The sequence below is a fragment of the Sprattus sprattus genome (genome assembly GCF_963457725.1).
Source record: "Sprattus sprattus genome assembly, chromosome: 4".
Taxonomy (NCBI): Eukaryota; Metazoa; Chordata; class Actinopteri; order Clupeiformes; family Clupeidae; genus Sprattus; species Sprattus sprattus.
In genome coordinates, this window is record NC_137923.1 from 43,770,191 (window position 1) to 43,789,292 (window position 19,102).

At 40.3% G+C, this 19,102-nt stretch overlaps 2 protein-coding genes across 3 annotated transcripts; both read right to left on the reverse strand.

The window, feature by feature from the left end:
* Nucleotides 1-820: 820 nt before the first annotated feature.
* Nucleotides 821-9,828, reverse strand: mbpa (myelin basic protein a). Of its 2 annotated transcripts, none has more exons than XM_080836854.1 (6): nt 9,605-9,828; nt 6,693-6,776; nt 6,309-6,341; nt 5,365-5,385; nt 3,479-3,574; nt 821-2,448 (listed from the first exon to the last, which is right to left on the reverse strand). In XM_080836854.1, exons 1-6 carry the CDS (start codon nt 9,716-9,718, stop codon nt 2,398-2,400), a joined length of 399 nt encoding a protein of 132 aa, XP_080692980.1. In that variant the 5' UTR covers nt 9,719-9,828; the 3' UTR covers nt 821-2,397. The 2 variants fall into 2 exon arrangements, with proteins under 2 accessions (XP_080692980.1, XP_080692979.1); XM_080836853.1 differs by having other exon boundaries at nt 6,693-6,788.
* Nucleotides 9,829-13,817: 3,989 nt separating this feature from the next.
* Nucleotides 13,818-19,004, reverse strand: prcc (proline rich mitotic checkpoint control factor). The gene is made up of 7 exons (XM_080838062.1): nt 18,019-19,004; nt 17,880-17,927; nt 17,034-17,522; nt 16,490-16,567; nt 16,008-16,154; nt 15,259-15,324; nt 13,818-14,883 (listed from the first exon to the last, which is right to left on the reverse strand). Exons 1-7 carry the CDS (start codon nt 18,340-18,342, stop codon nt 14,797-14,799), a joined length of 1,239 nt encoding a protein of 412 aa, XP_080694188.1. The 5' UTR covers nt 18,343-19,004; the 3' UTR covers nt 13,818-14,796.
* Between the last annotated feature and the right edge of the window lie 98 nt (nt 19,005-19,102).

Genomic DNA, 19,102 nt, shown 5'->3' on the forward strand with positions numbered 1-19,102 from the left:
CCTATGATGACTTTACCTTCTCTTTGCTCATACAATACAGTGCTACAGATGGGGCTGGATGTGTGGTTCAGATCTCCTTTTCAAACCGTTGGCTTTTATATCATCTACATATTACCTGACTGCTTTGAGACAAAACTTTCTGTTTCATTGTAAGACCTCTCACAGTCATGTTGGGCATTTCTACACGATTACATATTTAGTTGTGATTGAAGAGAGACATGGCCAGAAAAACAACATGTCTTCCCATAGCTACAAACCTCAATTCTTTTAGGAATTTTTCGATTCACACAAGCTTGTATTTGACATTTACAGTTCAGGTGTACCATTCCAGGCAGCTGAGCTGAAATAACCAGGATGTCGTGGCCTAAAGGGGCAAGTAAAACATCTTCTGTCTTTGGATGGAACAAACCGTGCCAACTATAAATTAAAAGGAAAGGGCATAACATAGAGCTTAACAAAACAGAACTGATTCTAAATTCTTTTGGTGATGAATTATAGAAAATGAATGACCACTATTTCTTACAAAATAATTCATGTGACAAAAAAGAACATGCAAGCAGATTTCCAGACCGGATTTAGTCACCTCTGGTCTCTTATGTCAATCTGGATCAACACGTTCTCGACTCAGTAGTGTCCTCTGTTGGTGGAAGACACTCTTTGATTGGATTTAGGTGTCAATCACTGTATCTGAGTCCTTAGGCATGATAACCTATTTCTTGTCTTATTAAAATCCATAATCTGCATATCTTTGATTTAATAATTTAGTATTTAACTGTAATTTAAATTGTTACAGTTTAATACCTCTAGACAAGCGAATGTATGAGGGTGTGTTCCAAATCTTTATTTCAAGTTAAGCAGAACATTAGGTATTGGTTGAAGTCGAAACACTAAGACACTGATACATCTAATCTTGCATTTTGTATGCGACATTGCTAGCACCATGTTTATGACAAATTTGACACATTTACATATATAACAATTTAGACTTTTTAACACTTCTTAACTCGTTCAAAAAGACCACATGCATAGGTACATGGAAATTAAAAACCGAACATCAACAGCCACAAGACAAAATAATAATGCAAGGATAAATATATCATCTTGAAAATCAAAGAGAACATCAGAGATATATGCGGTCATTCATCGCCCATAAAACATTGTTTCTTCCATCCTCACTTACCTCTCAACAACTTTCCGTTACTTTTCCTTTCTCTTACCTTAGGTGCCACCATTCAACTCACTGATTTTTACTTCAGAATGAAAACAGTAATAAAGAGTAGTTAAGCAATGTAAAACAAATCCACAAACCATAGAGGTGACATATAGCGACTCAAGGTCTGAAGTGGGTATGTGAATAAAAGTGATGGAATTCAGCTGAAATATTTAACTATTTGACCATAATGGTGGTTGAATGGCTTGGTTGAAATCCTTCAGTGGAATAACTTGTACATTTAAAATGTTTAAAGTAGCCATTTAGTGCACTGTGCAGGCTTTTGTATCAGCAGTACAATGAAAGGGCACTTTTCGTGCAGTGTTATTTTGAACACTCAGGATGGATTATAATAGAAGTACTTAAAATCAGTTATGATGCATTTCAATTTGTTATGTCGACAGTTTGGCAGAGTAGTAACAACATTGTACATTTCGAAGAAACTCAGTGCTGTGTCCTATTTTTTTTAAGTTAGCTCACACAAGCCCTTACAAAAAATCTGTATATTTTGAGACAACATTCACACACACAAAGACACACAGAGACATCCACAAAAAAAATCAAGATCCTCCAGATTGAGAAAAATTGTAAAGTAAGGCATAATCACACATATCAACAGTCACTTCACATAACTAGTTTTTAAGGGAATATATTATTTACTGACATTGGCATCTGTGTATGTCTGGTGATCGTATCTCAGATGTGGCCATACTGAACTTCAAAATGAGGTGAACGATCAATACGATGATTCTGTGGCCTTTCGGAGCTTTCAGCTTGGCAATAAAATATTAAGATGAACTACTACAGAGGATAACTTTGATCTGAAAGGCATTAACACTTAAAACATCACTTAAATAATAACACACTTAAAGGCCTTTTGTCTAAATAAATATAAGGTTATACATAATGAATGAATGAAGTGGTACTAGAGGTATACCTTGAGCATGGGCAAACAGCTGTATTTGTTCTTTTTCACTCAGTAATGCACACATGCAAATTAAGTGCTTAGATTGTGTCCCTCTACAAAAGCAGTGGTGGCAGTTGTTAGTCTATTAATGTCTTCAAAACTTGAGTCAGTCAAACAGCCGTCTTCTTGCTTGTCCTCTTCATCATCATCATCTTCGTCATCATCACGGCCTCTGCGCTCTCTCTCACGTTCGTCCATGTTCCTGTTGTTCACTGGGGGCTCAGAAGATGGTGCTCCAGCGTTTAGGGGGGGAGCGGGATCGGCTCTCTCCCTGCAGGTGACACGATATACTCTGTTTTACTCGCATGTAGACTGTGGGGGTGAGGGGGCTTTCAGATCATTTAAGATACTCAAATACGTAAGCACTGAGGTGTAACTCATTCCCAGCATTGGACTCCAGAGTAAAGAGAGAACAGAAAAGACAATTCGAGATGAGGGGAATGAAAACATGTACAATTGACATATTGTTACTTTTCACACTTACAAAGTAGTTATTGTGATTGCCATTTGGCCAATGGGAGTGTCGGGTTTGGCTTCAAGACCTTCAAGTTTAGTATATTTGTTGGAGATTGTTAACTCCATACAACTTCATTCAAATTTTAGGGGGGGAAATTGATTGTACAAGTTGGCTTACATCCATAGGAACACTGTAACACCTGAAAATGTAGAAGTAGGTTAAGAAAGCACCATTGATTGAAAGCGGCAGATATTGCAACCACCAAAGCATTGGCATTGTTTGAAATTTCATGTCATAGAATGTGCAGAAGGATCAGTTGTGTTTCAATAATGGTTAATGAAATGAATTATTCATAACTGAATAATGCATTTTGAATACATATAAAAAATGACATAAAAATGTAATAGAGTGATAGTGAGGTTTTTTTTCTGAACGACAGTGGCCATTCTTTACCCTGTCAATTCATTTTTTTACAAAACTGAAATTATATGGCATGAGTCTGAAGTGAAGGATGAATTATTTCTAACTACATGTGTTCAACTGAGTTACCTCGAATACATTTATGCTATTCATGCAAATCATTTTCTCGTGTCCTCATGCTCAGTGAGCCAGCAGTTTTTGTGTCACTGATAGCTTTATGTTCTATAAATTAAACTACACTAAACTATCTAGCCTATGTGCTACATACAGTGTATGTCACCCAGAATGTGTTATGTGACATACAATGTAAATGGAAATCACCCCTGCTACACCCAGGCAAGATTAACAGAATACCAGATGGCCAGCAGTGTGAATCAAGGGCACAGTCTAGGGGTCCCAAGACATGGCGGCCTGAAAGTCTCACCAGGTTGAAGATTCTGGAGAGTGTGTTGGCCTCGTCTCTGCGTCTTCTGCGGGGTGATCGTAGGCTCGTAGGCGACGTCGAGGACTTAGCGTCCCCCTGAAGAAATAGCCCCTCATCAGAACCCAAACTGTTTGGGTGGGTGTGTGCATAAATACATGGCGTTATGTGTGTTATGTGTGTCAAGAATAGGCTCTGCTTTCAAAACAGAAGAAAGCTCAAATACTTTTGTGGGGTTTTTTGCACTACAAATAGGGATCATCTTTTTGGGTTGTGGAGGTTTGTGTTGTAATTACATGTGATAGCATGTAGACTAGCAGACATAAACCATACCCAAGAGTTTGACCTAAGAAGAAAACTGAACAAAGCTCAAGAAAGGAATTGCTTTCTACCATAATAATCAGTAGTATGTTCAAAACGGTTATAATAGTTTTCATGTATTCAACTAGCAATAGAAATAATTTCAAACATTTTAATACATTTATTCTAACCCAAAACAATTTGATATCTGAGTGGCAGAAGTCTTTTTTTGCCAATGTGTTACTGTTTGCTATGAAAATGAAATGACAGTATTGACAGATGCCAACCAATACTGTATTGGGATCCGTCACATTATTGTGATCAAAGGGAGGACAGAGAAAGAGAAACAGGGCCATTAATCCATGCAGGTAAAAAAGACCAAGTTTGTATGGTGCACATGGGTAGTTCAGCTCAGGTACAGGAAGATGTTGGAGATTAGGACAGAGAGACACTGGTGAATCAGTCAGCATTTAGGACTCCACATTTCAACAGTACCCGCACACCACACCCATGACAAACACAGTCATTCCCAATTCATTTCCACCAGGCACTTGTCATTTCTTTCTCGTTTCTAATTTGAAATCGATTAAAATTATGGATCATTTACAATGACCGATTGAAACATCAACATATAAGTCAGGGACCATTTAAACTTGCAGAATTTCTCATTCTGTCCTCCCCCCCCCCACCCCCTTATTAGCATCCTTGACTACTTTCTGTATGACTGTGGTGCATGGTCTTACTGTTGAAATGAAGTTTCACAGACCAAGGAAAGGAGGCTGTTAGGGTGTAGGGAGAGAGTGAGGACAGAGGATTCAGGAACCCTGAGAGAGAAAATGCTTTACCGGGTGCGGTGCATAAAAAGTCCAGCTGTGTCAAAGTCATCCAGAAGTACACACTCGCTCTGGATCATCGTGTCAGAGAAAAAGACAGACAACTTTTCTGGTTTCATAGTATCAGGGCTTCAATTCCAGGGGCCACTTTCTTAGCTGGCTGTGACAACAGAGCAATGAAGTTCAAAGGGATATCTGCCTTCTAGATTTCATGTGTTTTGTAGCTAAGGAAAAGACTGATTCTGGTGATATTTTCCAAAATACTCTATCATGCTTATTCTGACATGATACCTATAACAAGGATAATATTTTTGACAATAGCTTACTTTTTATTTTTAAATGTATCTATTTAACATTAATATGTATTTCATACTCTTTGGAAAAACAGTTACAAATACAAATACTCCCATATTTCATGCTCATGTTGCATAAGATGAAGCCTGAGACTTTCTCTTGTTTTCTTAAACATGTATACTGACACTTATATCAGAATACTGCTTTCCTAGCATGTATTTGATTACATGGAAATCATGAAACCATCTTCCTGGTCTAATTGAGTATACCAAGAGAAAAACAGAAGGAGTTGGCACACAAGCAGTGAATCAGAGAGGAAGGGAAGCAACAGGTCATTAAAGGATAAGACAACACCATTAGAGACAAGACAAGGAGGTTGAGGGGGTCTTGTCAGAAACCGGTCACACTCAGTGCTGTAAATGGAATGAGCTTTTTTTTTAGTCCATATCACATTTGACATACCAAACCCAGGAGCTCTCTCCACTGAGGATGAAAGAGATGAAAAGAGCATTAAGAGTTACAACAGTGGTCACCTCAGGGATGAAGAACTGAGCAGTGAAGGATTTGAGCCCTGCTACACAACGCAACTATGAGTTGATGTACCCGGAAACCTCCATTAAGCTTAACAAACAAGCTTGCAGGATTGCACTGTTGTATGTCTTAGAGAAGATTACATGCCAGTTACTTACTGTGCCTTCTGCCACCTTGGTTCTACAATTATAAAACAATTAAATTTTTCTGTGTGCCAGCCTGGAGAGTTTTTTTTTTTTGTCAGACTCACAAATCTGTTTCAAATATCCTAACTTTTCCCTTCTGTCCACTAGCCTGGCACTGCCAGCCTCCATTCTGAGTTGGTGTGGTAGTGCCAGGCCAGACCAGGCATACTGTTCACACCATCATTGTGGTGTAAAAAGCAATGATCAGATAGGAAAGTAATGTTCTTTCTAGGCTGACCCCTAAAACGCTTGTGTTATAATCAAAGAGTGTATCACAATGTGAGTGTTCATTTTATGCAGTCCGTGCTTATTCCTGGAAATGTTTCAGATTCAATTCTTCAGAAAGAAAATGCACCACGTTCACCAGTGTTTTGGGGCATTCTATGCTTGTTTATTCTAACATTTTTGTCTTGCATTTGTTCACAATTTCTTTTTTAAATGTAAAAGACTCAGAGCAACAAGATAAATGAAATACAGACATCTGTATATTAAAAATCATCTCAACTGGCATCACTCTAAGTGTAGTGAATTGTAAGTGTAGAGAAACAAGCAACCTGCAAACCACACCTTTCAAGTCCACCACACCACAAATCTATGATGTTATAATATAATTTGCACGCCAGTTCCTCTTAAATGTCAACAGAAGATGAATATATATTTGAAAATATTTGTAAGGGTTACATAACTTACCCTTGACTTTGGACGGGGGGAAGATGAAGATACCTAAAAAAAAGAGAAGAAGAAAAAAAACGTCAAATACCATCTATCTACCTCATAACAACCTTTACTCACTGACTTATCATCTGTCCCCAGCAGGGGAAAAATTATAAAATAATTATAACTTTTAAATCATCTATAGTGATGTCGAGCTAGTGATTGCAGTTTCTTAACAGCAAGAATAAAGTGCTAATAAAGTAACTGAATATGCTTTAGCAAATGTCCGCTGATTCTGAACCATTACATGAAATATCACTCACTCATTATATAAAATGCATGTTTCGATGAATTTCAGCAGCATCAGTAAGCACAGAAATCATGTCATTGTTTTTACAGATATGACATGGGTTTACTCACAAAGCTCCTGAAGAAGTGAACCACAGCGTTTTCATCTCCACGGCGACGAGACGAAGAGTGCTGAGGCCTCTGGGGTGAGGATGACTTGAAGGACCCCTTAAAAACAAAATAGTATCACTTAAGATCCCTAAAAGACAAGCCTGTCTGACTTACAGGTTCCTAAAAGGCATGCTAATCTCACTTAATGTTTCTATAAGACATGCACATTAAATGCAACACTTGCCATCACAGTTACACAGTAAGTATTTCAGGAACACTACTTGTTGATGCAATGTACTCTAGGTCCTTGAAAGGTAAGTCATGCCCAGAAACAATCATTTTTGGTCTACATTACGATTGCACATCTCTCTTTCTAAAAATAATACAAGTGGAAAAAAGATAATACAGCTCCCTCTAAGCATAAGCTGGGAAAGCATAAGAAAGTTTAAGGGTGGTTGGTCATTTAAAGACACATTATGCCCCACCACAGAGAATGTATCACATAATCTCATTATGGCCAGGCTTTTCAACACAGTTTGTAATTAAATCAATCCATCTTTATGCATCAAGTTCTAGTCCAACATCCACTAACACCAATTTCGCCCCCTAGTGCTCATGCCTTTGAAAGTCATGTTATAGGGAAAGAGGGAAAAGGCTTTGAGTGGGAGGATGGATATAGGGTCCATGGGTGGGGTTCTTCCATACACAATGGACTTATTCGGAAGCGGCAACTCCCACTTTAGAAGGATGCATGTGTGATGGCATGCAGACAAACTCGGCACCCACAGAGTAACCATGTGATCATCTGTTGCATTGTCTCTCTGGCATTCAGATTTAAAGCATGAGGACTTCTAAATGTCCTGCAAATAGAAGGACACTTTTTATTTGTGTGATGTTTACTCAGACTATATGGTAGGACTTTTCTCCCTTAAAAAGGGGTTATTCTCACACTGCATATTTAAATATCTAAAAATATTATTATACATTGACATTACTTTAGGTGGGATCACTTGAGGTTTCATGAAGCCTTGTGAAATTGAGTTGCCAGTTTTATTCCTTTTGTATTAAAACTCCATCTACCTTATATGAAGTGCCTAAGAATCTGCGATCATACCTTTCAAAATTCAAACCACTCCTTGTGATTCTATTTATTGCACAGCTAGTGGGACTGTCATTTTCGTTACGGAAATGACAAAATACACAAATAGAGTTCACTCTCTGGAACATTACACAAACTATGGGGCAATACACTATCTATATCACTCTCCATTCCTCACATAAACCCCTGTCACAACAGGTTGGGCAAGTGCCCAAGTGCCGAAGAGGAGCCCCCCCCCCCCCCCCCCCCATGTTGTCACACTTGTCACAGAGGGGACCCCTCCCCAGGCCTCAGATGTCTGACACACCAGTCCATTTTCCACACGGACGCCAAGTCCATTGCAAGACGTGCGCCAACAGTGATGCTAGATCTGACCTCCAAGTTGATCATATTCCAAGTGACGTTAACAGCATTAGCGCTGTTTTCTGTTCTTACAACCCAAAATAAACCTATGAATCTACAGTGGGGCTGTTTGGAAGCAAAGGTACTGATTTGTCTTGGCCACACCCATGAATGCAATGGTTTTATTAACAGGTTCAAAGATTCCTCGCATATTTACAGTGTATTTTTTTAATTGAGAAATAAAAGTTTAGCATATGTGAACTGCATCACCACCTTAGGGCAGACTCTCTCTCATGCATTACATATTTTAAAGGGAAAGAGGAATCCACTGCAAGTTAAAATCAATATTGCAGAACAGTTAAACTGTATCACTGCTTAAAACAACTGATGAACTGAGTTTAGTATGTATTGTTTGAACTGTCTCTGAAACATAATTCATGTTTTCGGACCGTAGCCACTGTCCTCTCAGTAATGCATAACTTTCCTCCCACATGCCAAAACATTTTTGCACATGACACACTGGTCCATTCAACAGACAAGTAAAGTCCTGATAATACACCCACAGTGTACAACAACTTTTCTGCACACATGCAAAAAGTACATACAAATAATGTCAGATATGCAATGACTTATTATGGTGTGGATAAAAGCGTCTGCTAAACGATTAAATGTAATGTAAATGTAATCATGCATTTACCAAAAATGTTGAGTGTTAAGTCATTCCAAGAGCCAAACTCTTGACAGCCCAACAGATTTACTGACAGCACAAAAGATAGCCTGCACCTTATTCAGCTTAAACCAAGTTTAGGGGTTGCCTTTAAGTTTCCACAGATGGCTTTTAGGTATCATGTGGTAAGCACAACATGAACAATAACATACAACATGGTAAGTTCGGTTAATTATAACCAAACAGAGCTTCTCTTCTCCCTGACCTTGGAACAACTACAGATGTCCATAGTCCCATATTAACCATGTCCTCATTTCTTGTCTGCACATTTTGATTGAGTCACTAAAACACGTTTCATCATCCACTTAGTGACACAACTGGACACACTGGTGGGATACATTCAGCTGATGACGTTTAAAAGAGGTTAGCTCATCTATGTTGACTGCGACATGAACTCACAGTTGTACAATAGCTTTTCTGCCATGTCTGCATGACCACACAGGCCAATTAGGGTTAAGCTGTCTACTGTCTCAAACAGATATGCATGGGTGGGTTTTATATGATGTGCCACTGTTCGTCTTCTGCATGTTCAAGGCAGTAATTATTCTTTTTTAGTTAGCATCAGGCCTGTTTTTGAAGAACCTAACTTGAAATGTGTTCAGTTCAGCCAATTTAAAACAAAAATGAGTGCAAATGTGGTCTCCTCAGATATGTTCTCATAATAATAAATACTTTTTTTCTTCACCAAGACATGAAACCAAGTTAATGCATTGGTATTATATTGCAAGCATCTTCTCTACTTAACCAGGATCCCTTGAGACTCACCTTGCCTCTTTTCTTCTTGTCTATTCCAAAGAATGTGCCAATCTGGTCCAGGAGCCCAGGGGCCTTCTTCCTCCTCCCAAAGGCACTCTGTCCTGATGTGCTTGCAGTGGCCATGTTGACGGTTCTCTGTTTTTTGTACAGGTCTGTTAACAGCTGGAGTTACTTGGAGCCCTGAGTCCTTCCACACCACAACAATCCAGCTGAAAATCCTCACAGTCGTCTGTCTTCAACTCACCCAGGGCAGAGAGGTGGTCTTTAAAAAATATGCCCCACACCCTAGTGGCAATGCACCATGGGAGATGAGGTGGGTCCACAGGCGACATCAGTGGTGGGTGTGGCCCTGTTGTGCCAAGCAGTCTTTGGACCCTCCGTGCCTGTGACCTCTCGAGTCTGTCACTGCTGTTCGTTGAGGGGAAGCCATTGTCCGGGGGTCCGCATCTGCTTCAAATAAACAAGGCCTGTCTATGAGCAAGAACCTGGCCACAATGCAAAACAGCCCCAGACACAAAAGAGCCATTGTTAGCGGATGATATCTACCTATTACACAAATAAAATACATTTCGATATTACTTGTGTATGTTTCATGCTATAAATTAAGTCGCTTTGTATACAAAGGAATATACTGACCTATACAGTAGTTCTATTGGATGTATTGAATATAGAGAGATCTGTTCTGGGGCTGTCCAAAATTACAATGGCTGAGGTCTTTCAAGGTCACAACCTATTTAATTGATATTTATTTGGAATTGCGGAAGAACTATTAAATCAATTATTAGTTATCTTACTAAAATAGTTTTGTGTGGCAATATCCTCAAATAGAATGATATGTTGCGCCAATGAAAGAAAACTGTGATGTTTAAAAATGAATGTTATGGCTTTTTGAAAGGGGACCATTGGGAACAGAGAACAAAGTGGCCACTGTAGTGTATTACATTGTGCGATAAAAGCCTAATAGCTTAGCATACCAATGTGTTTTAAAACAGTTGGCTTTTGTAGTGTGGTTATTTTGGCCTGTTGTTAGAATGTTAACGGTGTTCCCCTTAAAAAAGATGGTTTCCATTTGGCAAAAACAAAGCCCAGGGCCACAAATTACTTATCCTAATATACATTAAAGGATTGTTTTATGTACATTGCTGAAATGAAGAATACTCATTTAAGAAGGAGAAACCATTTTGCCATCAAGAAAGTCCTTGAGTAAATGAATCTCTATTGGCATTATGAAATTAGAAATGAAAATGTTAGAAATTTGTATAAGGTTTGTTAAGAATAGGCATAGTGAAAGGGATGGACTTCAAAAACAAGCCTTCTTTTTAAATAATGTAAACATTTTGTTTCATGGATTTCAGCATTCGTCTTCCCGTCTACTTCTCTTTGCAGGACTGTGATGCCAATTTCATTTAAACTGTATGATGTGAAACACAATGTCCTTACTGGTGAGCTTCAGGGGCAATTCAGGTAAAACTGAAAAATTACATTAGAAATAAGGAAGGCCTCCAGTGTTGCAGGAAATGTAAAGGACATCTTTAAATACTGGAGAGGGCCAATGCAACAGTTCAGAGGAAACCAAGACTCTTTGTGAATCAAAGGTTAACCACAAGAGAACAGAATGATTACTCAAAAGTCTTCCACTTTACATTGACTAAACTCAATGTCTCCACAAGGGCATGGTCATTTCATCCAGTCTTGCTTTGCTCTTTGCATATGTTTGTCTGAGCGGATGCATTAATTACGTGCGCCATTCCGTGTGGCAGCATGGGCGATCCACAACAACTGCGGTCCATTCTGAAGCGCGGTGCTGGAATCCGGGCCTTGGGCTTTTTTTGTTCATCGTGTTGCACCCACAGAGGCTGGTCTGTCAGGCCCTGCAGTCTCCTCTAGTGCGCGCCCACTGGCAGCACAGTGATAGCCAGCAGGAATGCAGGGAGTGGGCAGGTCACACTGTTCGTGCCCTTGTGCTCAGAAGACGCGGGGCTTTGTTGTCCTGGGAGGGAGGTCAAGGAGGAGAGCAGTGGAAGACAATGACAGCCATGGAGCTAAGCTGTGGGGCCTAGTGTTGCCCATAGCCCCCCACTCTGAGAGGCATGTGGCGTTTGGGCCAAATCACCCACAGCGCAGCAGTAAGATCTTTTTCTAGGAATTGTAGCAATGAGAGTGACACAGTGCAAGGGAAATGGCCAGGTTATTCTGCATTAGAGGACAATGTACAGAAACTTTCTTCGTTGGCATGACCTTTCCATTGCCTACCTCCCTTAAAACTGCCGAAATTACTCGAGAACACTTCCAAATAGAGGTCCATTGACAAAAATAAAGGCTCAATTGATTTTTAGGAAATAATGGTCTATTCATGGAAAGTTGTAAATAAGACCAACAGACACACCTGTGAGCCAATAATGGTGTTAATCCTTGGAAACAAATATTTAATTATGGAAAGTTAAAGAGCAATTGGTACATGTCCTGTATATTTAACAGCTTTAATGTGTGTAAAAGAGAAAATTGTTTATTGATATGAAGCACTGGTATTGATATGGAACAGCATAAGATGTCATTGATATTTGAATGCAACTGCCTACTCTGCACTGCTGGCCAAGTTAACAATGGCTTATTTTTATTCTGTGTGAAAAGCGCACTGTTGCAGCCGATGAAAAAGATACACGCATTCTACCGTCATTGTAAACATTCCATTGTAAACATTCCATTGCAAACATCTATCGGTTTTGACATCATAAAAATTCTGGCAGAAGACGAGGGTGTGATATTGTTGTAAAGCAAAACAAACGGTTGCATTATATACATCTCTAGCAGAGGAAAAAGTTTTGCCAAGTGTTGATGGAATCATTGGCTTGCTACCATGGTGGAATTAGCATAGATTTGTTTGTCCGCCAAAAGGGACAATATAAGGACAGGCGCTTGGCTAACTGAGCTCATATGTTACAAAAGCTCTGTGTGTGGCCCTGCTAAAAAGAGAGGTGATTTGTTAGCAATAGCTTTTCACTTCACTTTTTACTTTTCAATCTAATTACTTATAAATAAATTTACAAGCTAATGATTTTAATCAGATTAGTCAGGACACTGTGTTCTTTTATATGGAAAAACAGCCCCACACCCACACCTTGCTTTAAACAGAGCATCATCAAGTCCAGAGGGCAAGGAATTAAGTCACTATGAATACATAATTGAATGGCTCAGAGCCAAGAGGATGACTATATGAAATCTGATTTCTAATTGCCTAGCCAATATGTTAATGTATGGACTCTCTTTATGTTCTGAATCAAGCCAATAACTTCAGGATCTATCTTCCTAGCTGGATTCAGCTCTCTGGTTTAGTGCACCCAATGGCTCTGAGGTCCAGGAACAAACAGCTAATAAAACACACACCAGGTCTGCAGTAATGGGGCTCTGTGCTTCATAGACTGTTACAAATGACGAAGTAAGGAGAAATGCAACGTTGCTTGCATTAAGGCTTTGAGCCATGAGCTTAACTGGTCGCCTCCACTTCTGCTCATTTCTTTGAATACACAGAAAAATTCAAGTCATTTTATGACTTTACGTGACATTTTTTTTATCTAGAGCAGTGGTTCCAAAACTTTTAATGGCAGGGTCCCCTTTGACAATGACAAAAAAAAAAACAGATGCCCATCAGCTGTTGAATGGTTTTTCTTCAAAATTGTTTCACAACTTCAATAATCAGATCAATTTAATTACATTATCAGTTTAACCTTTTTTATATTTTATATATTATTATTACTTATTTTAATGGAAAGTTTTTCCTTGGGTGGGTATAGCATCTAACATAAAGGCTAAACGGTAGGCCTTGACCATAAGTACAAAGTAGGCTATAAACTCACCACCTTATAGTTACAGGTTACTTTGCTGTAAGAGCACTGTTTTGTCCTTCCTTCCTTCCTTCCTTCACCCTCAATCTACTCCAAGCTTGCTGTGACTGTGTGCGCACACACGCACGCACGCACACACACACACTTTAGGAACACCCTGATGTAAGGACAAATTAAGATGGCTTCTGCTTTGTCTGCAACACACTTCTGTACATACACATCTGGGACCTGCAGCGCTTGACCTAAATAGCACTAAAAGCTGCTCACTAGAGAAATATGGGGTTAAGTGCCCTGTCCATGGGCACACAGTGAACGCTAATGAGGGAAGAGAGTGCTGCGTTTTCACAAGGCCCATCCTGAATCCAAGAAGGCCCCAAACGAACACCATTTTATTTCCGCATCTAGGGTAACAAGCCTTCAATTTGAAGGACTGGAGAGTGAGGAGACATAAGTGTCTTAACCCAAATACAACAGACATGGAAAAGGGGAGGAGGACAGTCATGAAGGGATGCTTTGAAGTGTCAAAAACTGATGGACAGACATATTTAAAATAGCAAGAGGCTGAAAAACAACAGTCCCTACACTCAAATTGTGATGCCTGTGCAGTCTGTGCAAATTAATTTTATGATAGCCTGTGGTAATGGTGACCAAGGGGGGAGGACAATACAGGTATGATTTTAGTTTGGTTTTATGGTCTGAGTTTCATATTCGCAGGCACTTGTGAACCACAACTAGTGCTGAAAATGGATTAGCTACAAAAACAAGTACAGCAATCTTTCTTCACACCATAGGGTATTCTAACTGGTACTGGCAACCCCTTAAACCTTGGTTTGACTAACATTGCAAAGTCTCATAGAGGGTTGGTCGGATTGGAGAAGGGGTTGAACCATCAAAATATTACCAGTAACTGCATGGTGCAAAATAACATTATTCAACACGAAATAAATGACATCATATAGTACCTTGGTTTACTGTTCATTCTTATTTACAAAGGTGAAGTTTATATGTCAATTACAAGGACGTGGGAAAAAAAGGTTTTTATCTTTAAAATATGCCATTAATTCACAGTCAACAACTTCTCTGATGAGATGATTATGGTCGAACCAAGCGAAAACTGACCTCATTGTGTATTCACAATTGCTCCTTGGCCGGGTAAATGGACGCACAGTACACACAGAAGAACAGTTCCAACAGACAAACCCTGGGGGAGGAAGTAACTCGGAGTGGACTGAGACTAACCACATACAAACAGTGCATGCCTCCACTAGCCTACGCAGTGTCCTGCTCTGTGGAGTGAAAGAAAGTGGAGCAGTTTGAGCTATACGGGGAAGACCACCAAGGCTGCCGCTCTCAACATCCTCAAAAGCCGTATTTAGCTTGCGTCTGCCTGCGAGTCAGCTTGTTGTCGGACCAGGAGTTCTTCAGTTCCAGTTCTCGCTCCTTGGCCTGAGATCGACAAAAGTAACGTCATCAATGACAATACCAGGCGTTGACAGGCAAAATGTTGTTTGAGGTCAATCTAAGATGGACTGTAATCAAATGTACTCCAGATCCACATTAAACAGGGAGAATACTTTCACTCCTTATGTGTTTGATGAATAATTTCATCAATGATGCAAAAACAGCTGAAATATTTTGCAAAGCTGAGCTTACAAGCTCACTACCAAAACAGCTTTCGAGAGTACCCTTGAACAAAACATCATGAAGTTTTTTTTTCTTGCTTACAAAAACAGAGTTTTAACAATGTTTTAATTGCATGCATGCTTAAAATACCTCCTTTCATTAATAATAAGAACACCAGAGACTTGGTTGTAAACTCACCTGGTGGATGAGATATGTGATCTGGTGTTTGCGCCTCTGCTGTCCAGTTGGTTGCCCGCCCTTTTTCTAGAAAGCATACAATGGAGACAGTCTTAGTTTTGATATTGTCAAGAAGGAAGTTCCATATCAACACTAGAATACTCCTGTATACCTGTATACCACATGGACATGTCTGAAAGCCAATTATCTAATGTTTAGTGAAAATGTAGCTCATCTCCCTACTTGCACTCTCCCTGCCTGCATTTCCATCATCGGCTGTAGCGGCCTATAGCTGATTATTTATAAAACGAAATGATGAGAGAGCTGGGGAGGCTAGTGGAGGGGAAGAGCAAACGGGGGGTCCCAAACTGGAGCATCGCCCAGCCGTGGCATTCGGGGCTGTAGCCGGAAGGAATTTTTTCATTGCCCCAAATAATTCTCCACTTTGAGCGGTTTGTCACTACGTAACTGTACATCTTTAAAAGAAGATAGCTGTGGTGTAATTTTGTATCTTCAATGAACAGAGTGTTGCATTTTAACAGGCAGGACCAATCAGAGGGGGTTTGTCAAAACAATACTTAGAAATACTTGTCTTATTATCTGCCAGATCTGTATTCAATTGATGGGGTTGCTATGCCAAACACTAGCTCCCACAGTCCATTAATGTGAGGAAATAATTGATACATGCAGCTTTTAGCGTGAAAATGCTTCCTACTGTTCTCAACGATATTATAGAGAATGTAGGCTGCTCGGTCATCCTGACTCCTCACCTTGCTGAAGGACGAGCGCTGCTCCTTCTCCTCTGTTATGTTCTTCGTCATCCAGTTCTGTGCCCCACTGAGCTGGTCATCCCCCCGAATCTCCAGGAACTTCACCTCCTCTTTGCCCCGATTCCTTTTGCCCTGCAACCGCCGGAACTACGACAAGAGCAAGAGGTTCAGGGTGGACAATTGATTCAGGAACTCAGAGACACAAAAACTGCGACCCAATTATCTGTGATGTTTGTGTGAACTTACACAATATTTATGAATAGATCATTGACAACTTTTTAATAACTATGGTACTCAGATGAAACATACAGTGTGTGCTAAAGTAAACATGCAACCAAAAAGATATTATCATCAAGTCTCACTTAAAATCCAAAAGCTTATTATCTAAAATCACAAATATTATGCAGGACAACATATCCAGCAGATTTATACCGATGGGGTTTTCTCAATAGACAAAAATGAGAAGTAATATTCTTCCTTACTGCTTCATCGTCAAACAGTGAGGATGACCCAGCCTGCTCAGGCTCCGCATCTGGGAGGTATCCACCAGCAAAGAAGCCCTGTTGATAGGACAGCACATCAGTATGAAGCAATACTCCAAAACTAAAAAAAACAATCTGGCCTAAAAATGAACCCTCATGTAAGCTGTACAAATGCACATGCCGCCACCACCACCACCACCACCACCACCACCACACACACACACACACACACCCCAATACCACATGTGCAAATTGGTCTTTAAATCACTATGGGTGTGTACATATTTGAGTATGTTTAATGGCATGGGGGATGGTGATAACAGTTTAATCCCAGGCTTAAGAAAGCCTAAAACACATGCCATCTGCTGGCAGTACAAATGATAGCAGCATCCCAAACCAATCTCATGAAAGGCAAGAACATTTACAAAATAAATTCCTTTAATGTGACATCTGTGCCCAAAAATAATGGGAAACTATTAGTCCAATATGGCCCTCACACACTTCTGTGACACATATTCATTGTGGGAAAAGACCCTCTTCCTACCTCACTGGTAGGCTCAGAGCCTGGCTGCCCGGACTGATCCTGGTACTGCTGGTAGGCTGCGTCCTGCTGCTTGACGTCAAAGTCAGCACCTTCGCCTGAGTAGCCTGCCAGGCGGGCACCGAACTGCAGGGGGGCATTCTCTGTGCCAGGGGGAGGAGGTACGCCGGCAGGGACCACGCCATCCTTAGAGACAAGCAGGGGAGGCTGTGAGCTCTCCCCCAGAGAGAAGTAGTTCTCGGGGGCCAGCTCTTCGTCGCTGCCCTCCTCTTCGGCGGCCATCTGCCGTGCGAGCTGCATGGCGGCAGACTTGGCCGCAGCCTTGATTGCCGAGGGCGAGGCATTGGAAGAGCTTGACAGGCCCTTGGGGCTGGCCGTCTTAGTCCGGGCAAGGGCAGCGTGTTTGGTGAGGGAATGTGGCACTAATGGACGGTGGGTCTCTTTCACTACCATGTTTTTGGGTTGGGGAAGCAGAGAGGATAGTCCACTGCCCTGAAAAAGAAAATGGACAGATCTTTTTAATACCGACACAGACTATATCTTTAAATAAAATCAACCATAAATCTAGGAAATATCGCCTACATTGACATCTTGGCATATAATAAGGTCATATGTTATAACTGTTTTCCAATGCATACTGCTGTCTCCGATGCTACTACTGTTTCCTTAGACCAACTTCATAACCCAACCACAACTTTCAACATCATGGTTCATAATAAAAATTGCTCAACATTCATTTCTGAATTTCCAATTATACATGAGGCCATACTTCACTGTGCATGCATTTTGCGTGCATCCTAAGTAGGGCAGTAGAAGTAAACAAACTGCTTTTGAAGCCACTTAATTTACCTTAGTTTGAATCTTCTTTCTCACAGGTTCATCCTCGTCCGAGTCAGACTGTAAAAAATAAATACTGCGTTAAAACACTGCAAGTAGGCCTGATAGTCTATTCTTCTCCATGAGGAATTTGTGTTTGCCCAGTACTCACGTCAGCGTGCTTTATGTCTGGAATGGTGATTTTCACTGGCTCTGTCCGCTTCTTGGGCTTGGGCAAATCTAGTAAACCTTTCGTTTCCACGTTGCTTTGAGGTCTCTTGCCCAAACCTGGCGTTGTATTTTCCGACCCGTGGTCTTTAGTAGAAAGGTTACTTCCCAAACTTGTACCTCTAGCGGTACTCTGCTGATGAGCATTCTTCGGCGAGGGCAGGATGGAAAACAGCCCCCTTCCAATTTTGCTTTCTGCTGGACGACTAACGGGCTTGTCGTCTGAATCACTGTCAGAACCGCTACTTCCATATGCTACTAAAGACATTGTCGCTATTAAACTTTGTATAACTGTAAAAACATATGGTTTAATGCACCTAATGTAGAGTCAAAAGGTTTGACCTTACCTTCGGGCACGTTTACCCTATCAGCTATTCTCGTGATTGATCTAAGTGCAACAGGAAACGTTTGACTAAATGCTACTATGCGACCATCATTTGCTTTTATGCAATCCGATAATATGCGTGACAGTAGATGCTTTACTGCTGCAAGTTAATTTAGCTAAAACGATATGATAACTAAGCTGGCTACCAAACAGTTAGCAACCAATGGAATAAGGGATGGTTGCCGTTAGAAAAACACACCAGTCATTGTTTGTAGAATCGTGTATAAAGCTCAGTGAGTCAAAAGATTTAACATGTGCAAAACTCTACAGTGACCAAGTACCTTTAAACGCACGCAGCTAGTTAGATGAAATCTGTAAGCTGAATTAACCAACTTATAGCGAGCTAGTTAGAAAACATTAGCAAGTCATGTCAGTCATGCTAATTCTGAAGCTAAAAAAAATACATTACAGCGTCTACCACATCTATTGCTAACAACGTCCAATGTACGAAGAATCAGCCTGGCTTAGATATATTTCAGAACGAATGCCCTTTTAGTTAGCAAACAACATTCCTTGTTTAGGCCATCCGAGTTTCAGGGACCCGACCAAAATGGGACACTACTTGAAAGAAGCAATACAAACATTTCACAACCGGGTAAAAGTTGCAGTCAAATTAAAAGTCCACTATAAACTAATGTGAAAG

Excerpts from the sequence above, each read along its gene's own strand:
- mbpa (XM_080836853.1), bottom strand. The coding sequence starts at position 9,718 with ATGGCCACTGCAAGCACATCAGGACAGAGTGCCTTTGGGAGGAGGAAG. Across the intron at positions 6,342-6,692 it reads TTCACTTCTTCAGGAGCTTT|GTATCTTCATCTTCCCCCCG; the intron begins GTGAGTAAACCC and ends TCTTTTTTTTAG. Across the intron at positions 2,449-3,478 it reads TCTCCAGAATCTTCAACCTG|GGAGAGAGCCGATCCCGCTC; the intron begins GTGAGACTTTCA and ends TGTCACCTGCAG.
- prcc (XM_080838062.1), bottom strand. The coding sequence starts at position 18,342 with ATGTCTTTAGTAGCATATGGAAGTAGCGGTTCTGACAGTGATTCAGAC. Across the intron at positions 17,523-17,879 it reads GAAAGAAGATTCAAACTAAG|GGCAGTGGACTATCCTCTCT; the intron begins GTAAATTAAGTG and ends TTTCTTTTTCAG. Across the intron at positions 14,884-15,258 it reads TCACATATCTCATCCACCAG|GCCAAGGAGCGAGAACTGGA; the intron begins GTGAGTTTACAA and ends TGTCGATCTCAG.